At 37.9% G+C, this 9,832-nt stretch overlaps 1 protein-coding gene across 6 annotated transcripts; it reads right to left on the bottom strand.

The window, feature by feature from the left end:
* Window positions 1-2,879: 2,879 nt before the first annotated feature.
* LOC104088399 (uncharacterized WD repeat-containing protein C2A9.03-like) lies at window positions 2,880-9,832 on the bottom strand. Of its 6 annotated transcripts, XM_009593056.4 has the most exons (10): window positions 9,638-9,832; window positions 9,025-9,181; window positions 8,764-8,931; window positions 8,049-8,135; window positions 4,471-4,605; window positions 4,276-4,386; window positions 4,103-4,194; window positions 3,911-4,016; window positions 3,727-3,813; window positions 2,880-3,629 (listed from the first exon to the last, which is right to left on the bottom strand). In XM_009593056.4, exons 2-10 carry the CDS (start codon window positions 9,175-9,177, stop codon window positions 3,216-3,218), a joined length of 1,353 nt encoding a protein of 450 aa, XP_009591351.1. In that variant the 5' UTR covers window positions 9,178-9,181; window positions 9,638-9,832; the 3' UTR covers window positions 2,880-3,215. The 6 variants fall into 6 exon arrangements, with proteins under 6 accessions (XP_009591351.1, XP_033509909.1, XP_033509910.1 ...); XM_033654018.2 differs by lacking the exons at window positions 8,049-8,135; window positions 8,764-8,931; window positions 9,025-9,181; window positions 9,638-9,832 and adding exons at window positions 6,380-6,506; window positions 6,953-8,042; XM_033654019.2 differs by lacking the exons at window positions 8,049-8,135; window positions 8,764-8,931; window positions 9,025-9,181; window positions 9,638-9,832 and adding exons at window positions 6,380-6,438; window positions 6,953-8,042.

Raw genomic sequence — 9,832 nt, 5'->3', positions numbered from 1 at the left:
AGGATTTGGTCTACCCTGGAGTTGTAGGTCTCCACCTTTTTATCATTAGCTTCGATTTTCTTTTCCCCTGATTCTACCCGTTTCGGCAGCTCATCGAACATCTTTATGATCTTGGGGTTAGCCCCCGATTCGAGTTAATTTGTCCTTACAATGACCGGTTCATCACTACGGGTGACTTCCCGGGGCGGATCGGGCTCAACCCCGCTTGGTGCACGGCCCTGGTTCTGCAACTGAGCTATTGCCGCATGTTGAGCCTGCAACATTTCGAAGATCACTCGTAGACTGATCCCGTCTACTTCAATGTTTTGTGTGTTTCGAGTTATCGATCGGGCTCCACCACGAACGCTAATTTCGGTATCGGTAGGCAAGTTTGCGTCGATAGCCACATGTGAATTAACGTCGATCAGATCTGCGATCGGAATTTCGCCGGGATCAGCAGGTGGTACCTCTTTACCGGGCGCTATGTTGTTGTTTTCACCTTGATGACCAGACTCGTTGTCAACATGTAGAGGTGTTGATTGAGAGTTTGACATTTTGTGTTTTAGCCTGGAATCAAAGACACTTCAAAAAGCAAGTATAAAGTAGTGTGTATTATGAAGATTCGTATCAAATAACCACTTTTATACTTAGCCCCACGGTGGGTGCCAAGCTGTTTACCCTCAAAATCGGATAACAATTGAATTTTTACGTGGTTTTAAGGATACGCGATCTAACTTGATACAAAACGAGAAATCAGATTAATATTGAAATAAGCAATAAAAAAATAAATGCAAATCACACAAGTTGAACAATCTTAGCCTTGAAGAATAATCACACTCGAGTCAGAAAGGCTTTTATCGATGTCGGTACAGAATGACAAGATAATGAGAACTAGAAATAATAATATATTGCTTTGTGATGCGTGGTACCGTATTTTGAATGAATTATCAGACCCCCTTTATAAAGTAGAGGAGTCCTATTCTAGGTACATTTCTATAAATGGTAAAAATCTCTTGATTTGCTGATTACCGGTTCCTTGCTGATACGTGCCAAGATTCTCGCCGTAATATCCATCCGATCGCGGATATTTCGGTCTTCTGTTAGTTATCCTCGAGCTCGTTCGAGGCTAAGGTCGACACCGGACTCAATTTTCCTCGAAGGCAGGTTTTCCGACCTCGAGTTCTAGCTCGGTGAGACTCGAGTTCAGTCCGTGATCGCCATGTGCCAAACTTAATCTACCAAGTTGAAGTCGAGCTCAACTTCGACCGTATACAATACTATCAGTATGAGTTTTATTTTCCTCATATCAAAATGATGAACAAAATACATTCCAAAATACCTGCTAAATCACTTAAATTATTACTTGGAATTTGGAAAAGAGAAAACAACAAGAGCATAGGAAACGCTTCCGCAGAGAAAAATTGGTTTCTACTCTCCACGGTGACAGAACCCAAAGAGTAGTGAATCAGTTTAAAGTAAAGGGTCTCTGTCTTTAAGTTTAAATAAGTGAATTTAACTTATACGCACTTGACCATTTAAAAAGCTTGTCTACATTATTAATGTATGTTTACTTGTTGTAGACTTGTAGTTATGATCTATTTTATTTTTTAAATTATTAATTACTTTTTATGACCGATCATCACGTATAATTATGTTTTAAGCGGTCTGATATAGTATATAAAAAATTAAACTCTTATATTTAGTACTTCAACTTTCAAATGATCGAGCATTACTCTTGTTTTTTTTTTCTTTTCTTTTTCGGCTCTCTATTTACCTTTTCAACAACCTTATTGAATATTACGATTTACAGATTATGGATCCTTGTGTTGACTGGTTAGAAACCTCATCACCAAGTCATATTAAACGTGTCACGTGCTACTATGTTGGCCATTCATATACCAACAATTTATAAATGTCTGTCTAAATATACCCAGAGTCCCCTTCAAATCAATATAACTTTCAACAAATTTCAGCTTAGTAGTATAGAAAAGATAACATTATCCTTGAGAGATCAAAGACAAGTTGCTACTTTCTAGTAAATGTTAACGAAGGGGACCCCAAATTCAAGCTAGATTATTCGTGTGTTTCTCGTAACTACGAAAGGTGTTACTCCTACTATTCGTTTGCCGGCATCATTTCCATTCTTTGCTTTAAAAAATACAGACAACTTGAAGGTTGTTTTCGAGGAAGTCTACGTCAGTTTCAATACATTTTAATCTTCATAGGAATTAAAAAGGATTATCCTCAGTCTTGTCATTGTTGTTGCTATACTTCCCCCTATTTTAATAGGTATCAGTGACTTGTAGTTGCCAGTGGGAGTTTCCTTCATGACCAAAAAAAAAAAGGAGTTTCCTTATTCCTTTTCCGCAAGTATTTAAGTTTAGTTCAATTTTGGATTTGACACTCGGTGAAATTGGTAGTCATTGCAAACAATTCAAATGGACAATAACCGTTGACAGTTTAAACGATAAACCAACTTTTCAAGTGTTCAAACTTTTGGCCAATCTCACAGAAATCCCTAGTTGACATGCCTTTTGTCGTAGCTCGGTTAATACTTTCAGATTCGTGAAAGGAGCAATATCAAAAGGAACAAAAACTAGATACCTCACGGTGATCTATAAACTAATCTTCGAATGTTTACCTTAACCCGAGCAAGTTGGCAAGTTAGTGTCTTTTTCTGATTTCCAAAATTCAGTATCGTTTTCTATTTTCCTTTCGTTGCAAATAGAAGAGGCTTAGTTTGGCATCAATCGCACACTGACTCCGAGACGTTAGACTGAGCTGCGTTTCTTAGATTGTTGGATACAAGACAATGGACTGGCACTTCGATCCGGGGAAAAGGGAGCAGAGGAAAGGGCAAAATGAAACAGAAAGTTAAAAGGATTAAATATAAAAACAAATAAAAGCAAAGCGAAAGCGAACACACTTTAATTGTGGTAAAATCGGTCATTAACAAAAGTATTTGACCACTTAATTCGTTCTGATATACAAATCCACTGCGATTTGCATTTACTACTGCAAAATCTTCCTCCTTCTGCAAGCTTAAATAATATACTCCCGCAGATACAGTCCCTAGAAAGCCAGCCACTGGAACGTCATCATAGCTCTTTCCAGATCGCACTAGTTATCCAAATCCTAGAGGTGCCTGCCTTCTGATCATCGTCATAGAAGGCCGGCAAACTATACACCAAACAAGCAGATGCCCTAAATTAAACCACAAGGTCAGGCGCCTTTCACTACAAAACATAATCAAGGTAGTGGTGACAACGTTTACGGTTAAACTCCAACAAGCTTCCATAGGTTCGGTCGGCCACTCCAATAAAGAGAGCTTCAGTATCAGGGCTGAAGGATATCCCAGCAATCTCGCCAAACAAATCAATCTCTTGACAGGCGCCATAATCAGATTGTGTATCGAAAATGTGGACAAAATCAGCTGGCTCAGCCATGGCCATGAAGCGACCATCTGATGTGAACTTGATTGCACGGATAGCACCCATCCTTCCCCTGAGTACTGCTATAGACTGTGATGTGTTCCTTATATCCCACAATCTGCAAGTTGTGTCTTGGTTACCAGTTGCCAAAATTGTTCCATTCGGGTGCCAAGATGATGCAAATGAATAGTCTAGGTGACCTTTTAGGTTGCTGACAACCTGAAGCATCAGGCAAAGGTCAACACATGAGCAACTAATTATTAAAAGGGTTAAAAGGTTAACACCCCCTCGTTTAAAAGATATGGATGAGACCAACCTTCCCGCTTTGACCATCAGCAATTAGACATTCTGGACTATCACCAAGGACAGCAAGTAGTTTACCATCTGGGCTAACAGAGGTGTTCTGCAATGAAATAGAGAGTTGTGAGTAGAGAGCCAACGAGAATTGTCAAAGTTGTGATACTACTTCATAAGAGGAAATTTAAAACCCTGCTACTCACATTAACAGACCAAGGGAATGTATAACGACTGGTGCAAGCGAAGTTTTTTGCATCAAAAACTCTGACTTGCTGATCATTATTAGCAGTGATTATCCTCATCGAGCCACTGCAAAGAACCATATAAGCATTGGTACAACAGTCTCCACAACGAATTCAAGAAAAGCTACAGAAAGACAAATTTCAGGGACTTACGTAGGACTATAACAAATATCCACAGCATTAGTTATAGCATTCTCTTCGTTACTTATTTTTGTACTGAATGCCACTTCAGGATGGTGTAGATACTGCACGAGTTAAAATCATATCAGTATCCATTACCTTCAGGAAGAATACAAATCTGTTCAGACAGTATATTGTCATCCTACCTTACAGATAAGCTCCCCTTGGAAACCACCAGCAGCCATTAAACCATCTCTGACAGCCAAAGTGCTGATTTGCACACGAGAAAGTGTTTGAGACACTGATCCAGGGTATTTCTGCACAAACCAAAGAGTTAATTCTTGACTGCCAAAAGTCATTTAAGCATATAATGATAGACAAATTTACAAAGCATTACTAACCATAGTGGGCACCAATGGCTTAGCAACATTTAGCACTTCTTTTCCCCTCCTGAGAAGTGAGGACCAGTGCATCACGGAGTAGTTTTGCATCAGATACACATCATGTTTTGATGTAGACCACAAGAGATTCCTCAACTGAAACAAAAATATAAATTGGTCGATACACTAATCAATGGACAGCATACAAGCTTCTAATGGAGCAAAAAATGACATCATATAATATAAATATATCCGATAAAGCAAAAACAACTACTTCAGAATGCTGTCACTTGTTAAAAAAAATATTATCATAAAACTTTTTAGAAAAATGCTGGCAGATTATGCAGCTTAAGAAAAAAGAAAGCATCATTTCTGCACAGCAGTACTTGATCATGATATCTGAACCAAGTTTTACTTGGATAATATCAGAAGCTACGCATGCAGTCGTGTACAGTTCAGTGTTCAGACAGTTCTCAATAACAGTCTCAACCATATGGCTAGCTGAAGAGTGAAGTATCTAATTTGGAATAAATAACCTACACAAACACAATGCAGAATGGACCACAAAAATCAATCGCCCCCCTCTCTCCTTCGCTGGGTCAGGCTCCAGAAGAACAAAGAAAATAGAAGAGAACAACATATGAAAGCCCTAAAAACAAAGTTAAGTCGAAAGTCACCATATAGTTAGTCCTAAATATTAGTGGTCAATGACGCATAAGCTAGCGACTGAACAGCTGCTAGCCTGCTACAACTGAACAATCTACCACTCATAGATACACATATCATCTGTGATAGAGCTGGTTTGTTAGAAAGCAAGTCGGGCAAGCAAACGAATAGTAATTCTTTACTCATACTATAAATCGAAACAGAGAAGAAACCAAGAAGTCAGGAACTGCCAACTGTAACAATGACGAGAGGAAAAATGATGCAGCAAAAGAAGAATGCCAGAGAGACACGAAAGAGATGCCTCACCACAATTTAGAACACTAGATGTAAAGAAAAGACGATGGGTGAGCAAGCTACACTATGCCTCGGTAATTGTCCATATAAAAGGCAACACAACCCAAATAATGCATGATACATCTATGGAATCAAATAGCTTAATAGCTAGATTGCGAAGGAATGTGCCAAGTGCTGTAGAAAGGACCAACAAGAAAAGGAAAGAGAGGAAAACTCTTGGGAGCAGTAAATAAGCAACAGAGCCCAAAGTTCACAAGTGATAATTAACGGTGGAGCACCACATAACAAAGACAATAAATCAGCAACTACGCTCCCAAGTTCAAAATGTGGTTCATCAAGGCAGAACACCACACAATAATGCCACTGAAATTTTTTAAATGAATTCATGAACTCTCAAATGAATGACACACACACAACTCAATCTCAAACTTCCCAACTAGTACACTACATAACTAAGAAATGCAGTTGTCAGAAAGTTCAAAGGACAGCCCAACGGAATATCACAGATCAGTTAATCTTTTTTCCCTAATGGAAAAAGATACTGGCTGCAGATGGCAGCTACAAGAGAAGAGGTACCAAAGAAATCAGATAATGATCAAAACTGTGCAATAGTTGTGATACATCAGATTGAAATTTACACCCCATTCCGTGTAAGTACTTAAAGAGCCTGGTGCAGAATCCATCTCCAACAAATAAAAAGAGGAGAAAATGCAACCCTCTTAAACGGAAGATAGAACCATAAACAAGATAATGAGAAGTTGAGAACTCGTGTATGCATTTAATAGAGATATCACATGGAACAATACGTAAGGAGACATTTGAGGTTGCACATTCACACATCTAAATGATTCAGATGATGAAGCAGCACAAATATTTTAATAACTTATTGCTGCCATTAAGAGGTTAGCCAAAAATAAACGGAAGAATGACCAAAAAGGCCTCTTAAATTCTCAGATATTCCCTATCATACCATATGGAAAACGCTCGCCCCAGCTGCTCAACATAATAACCGCTATCCTGCTTTTAAGGCTGAAATACAGATACAATTGAAATGCCCCCATGATATTGGTTAATTGGAAAAATACAATTCAAGCAAACTGCAAACAACATTGACAACAAGAATTAAAACTTAACCACTCAACATAATGACCAGCAAAAATGTTCATCAACTAAATATCTTCTAAAGTGACAGCCGAGAAGTATGCAATGATCACTGGGCTCTAACCAGGAATGCATGAACCATGCAGGGAAGGCAACAGAGCTAGTCAGTGACCAACTGAAAATGCAGGACCATGGAAATAAAAAGATCAAAAAGAAATAAAATCAAGCAATTTTATAGAGGGGCACACAAAGCGAAAAGGGGAATTTGGAAATTTCAATCATCAGCTCAACTTTAATGTTTGACACTGTAAAACTAAATGATGTGTGCTCTTTTATCCACTCTGTCGCACGAACTCTCAATCACATAGATGCTAGAATGGAACACAACATGCAACTTGGACTAAGAACTACATTCTATGTCCGCAACAAATTACAAACCCACCAAAAGCCACGTTCAGTCCTCACCACTGAGCTTCCATATCAAAACCCTGGCCTGAAAATACATGCAGCTGATTCATGATGAAATATTCAAGAGTGAAGCGCCAAACAAGGATCTTGTACTATTACAAAGTTTCATGAGACACACTTCCCTAAGTGTTTACAATCTGCACAAAAAGGATATTGTGAATAAAACTCCCGGATCAAAACTCGATCCAGGCACAACAGAACTGCTTATACTGAAAAGAAAATTTAAGAAATCTAAATTCTGCAAATCAGAAAGATTGGCCCCTACATAAATCTTGTAGCTTCCACATGCAGATAGCCAGAATATTGTGGAAGAAACAAAATGAAACTGGCAACACCCAAAGTTCAGGATAGTGTTTTGGTGTTCTAAACAGAAGAAGAAAAAGAAAGCTGCAAGAAAATTGGCAAGTTAACACTAAATTTATATTAGAAGCAAGTTCACCAGCTTGGAGGCCATAAGAAGCATCAAACATACTGGCCCCGGTGACATATTATTCCAGAAAGCTGTCGAAGATGCGTCAGAGGTACATAAAGTTAATGTTTGAGTAATTCCACATCAAGCATCACACTCACTAAATTCTTCGACAATGGTACGAACTCCATACCTCTGAAGAATGAGAGGGCAAGCTTACAGCTTAAAGGTTTAAATTAAAATATCCTTAACGTTAGAGGAGCATAGCACCTGCAAAGGTACAGTTATTGCATGGAAAGAAGAAAAAGGTGACAGGGATCATCAACCTAAGGCCCACACAATGAAAAGACTCAAAATGACCAAATCCTATTGTTAACTCTAAATTCACGCTAAGATTCGAGTAAAATTATTATGATGTAAATAACAAACTACAGAAGAACTAAAAAAAGGAAGAGGAAATAATAACATGAAAGGCCAGAATGAAGAAAAACGGCCATGGAGTCATTTGCCATGTTTAATTGAATTATGCAAAATGGGACAACAGAGACTAAATCAACATCAAAACACTAAGACTACGGGTGAAGCAGACCAATCAACTGCTTTCTGCATCATGGTTAACCAATGATTTATACAAACAAAAAAAAACAGAGAATTTTTGTACCTGAAAGTGCACAATAGTGGATTTGACGAGCCTTGTATTGAACTGGAAGTCGTAGAAGCTGTGTCCTTTTCCTACTTCCTTGCACTCCTAAAATCGTGAGGGAAATTTTAGACGTAGCTACGGCAAAAGTTCTAAATAGAAGCTTGGAAAAGACTAGAAAAAAAGAAGCTTTTAACTTGGCATAACTTGGCATTCAACAGATTTCGATTGTCTTATGCTGCAAAGGCCTACTAATTTTGTTTACTAAGCAACTTTTACATGATCACTCTGGTGAAATATGTAAATAAACAAATAATGAAACTAATCCAATTTTCCAAAGATGTACGGGGATAAGCTAAAAGGAACAATATGACACCAAATAGTCACAAAAAAAAAAGGGACACTAGTTGTCCATTTTAAAGATTCCTAAATCACCAACTGAAGGAAAGGCATATATGGACTAAAAGACATCAGCTTTATAAAACGTCAATCAATTAATTTTTTCTTAAATTCTAAGAAAAGGTGCTTAATCATAGTCCACACTATCATTTCAGACCTCTTCAGGGATCTCAACTGCACATAACATAAGTCTAGATCCTCTAGATATAAGCCAGTAAACCGTGAATAAGATAATCCACATGTTCCTCCAACAGTCAATTCCCAAAGTTGCATAAATTGCATAAACTCCTCGTATGCATTGGCACGACTTTGGAAAGGAAAAGAGCAGAAGAAAAACCTTTTCAAGATCTTCACGAGAGCGGGGGAGGTTCTCGTAGTTCTTATACTGCTTCAACCTCATCTCACGGTACTTATCTCTTGTAAAATTAAGCCTTTCCCATGGAATTCCTTGTATATCCTTGCCATTTCTAGCTTCTACAGCTGATGTATCAGTCTTTGACTTACTCTGCAAAATCAAAGAACAGTAACTCAACATGGTTAACTAAAAATTGACAATACCACCACTAACATGTCAAAAGTTTAAAATTTGTTCGCATACCACTTCGAAATCATCCTCAAAATCGGAGTCTAAAGAGTCATCAACATCAGTACTTCGTGGAGATTCATCCGCGAAAGTACTGTCATCAAAATCAGTAGTGTCATAGTACTCATCCACCATATACTCTAACTCCTGGTTTTGAGAGTGAGCCATTATCCTAAATACACCAAAATAAACTTAAATAAGCACTAATTCATGAACTAATTTGACAAGTCTTCACGTATAAGGAGATTAACAGTTAAACAAAAAATTGAAATACTAAACCATTCACATGAATTTATAAAAAATGAAATCGTGCCTGCTGAGGAAAAACATCTAAACCTTTGAATTACAAGGTTTGCAAAAACAATTAAGAGAAAATAGCCGGGAATTCGGTGGAATAAAAGTTTAACAACATCAAAACTAAGTACATCATAAACTCGGCGCAGAATAAATTTCAGCTGCATTTTCATAGGTTGTATTAGCACACAAAAAGGCAATGAAACTGGAACTTCATTGATTTATCATAGAAACCCGTAACTAAGCAACTATTGAAAAACACAAGTGCAAACCGTCGTTTACAGTACATTCTATAAGAAAATAGTTAACGGAAAAGGAGGTTCCACAAACGAACCTTGAAAGAAAGGGAAGCTGAGAGATTTTTACGTGAAATAAACGGAGAAGTAACCGCTTCAACGCCGGAAAAATTCTCTGGTGTCGGAGATTGAGAAATGATGAAAAAGGAGTTTTTGGGAGAAAGGAGAAAGATGAATTGAAACTTCTGGAAATCTTTTGAGAAACGCTGTTTGCAAAACGGCGAAATTTGGAG

The sequence above is a fragment of the Nicotiana tomentosiformis genome, chromosome 4 (genome assembly GCF_000390325.3).
Source record: "Nicotiana tomentosiformis chromosome 4, ASM39032v3, whole genome shotgun sequence".
Taxonomy (NCBI): domain Eukaryota; kingdom Viridiplantae; phylum Streptophyta; class Magnoliopsida; order Solanales; family Solanaceae; genus Nicotiana; species Nicotiana tomentosiformis.
This window is presented reverse-complemented; position numbering and strand designations above follow the sequence as displayed.

Excerpts from the sequence above, each read along its gene's own strand:
- LOC104088399 (XM_009593056.4), bottom strand. The coding sequence starts at position 9,177 with ATGGCTCACTCTCAAAACCAGGAGTTAGAGTATATGGTGGATGAGTAC. Across the intron at positions 4,195-4,275 it reads AAGGGGAGCTTATCTGTAAG|TATCTACACCATCCTGAAGT; the intron begins GTAGGATGACAA and ends TAACTCGTGCAG. Across the intron at positions 3,630-3,726 it reads CTGATGGTCAAAGCGGGAAG|GTTGTCAGCAACCTAAAAGG; the intron begins GTTGGTCTCATC and ends CTGATGCTTCAG.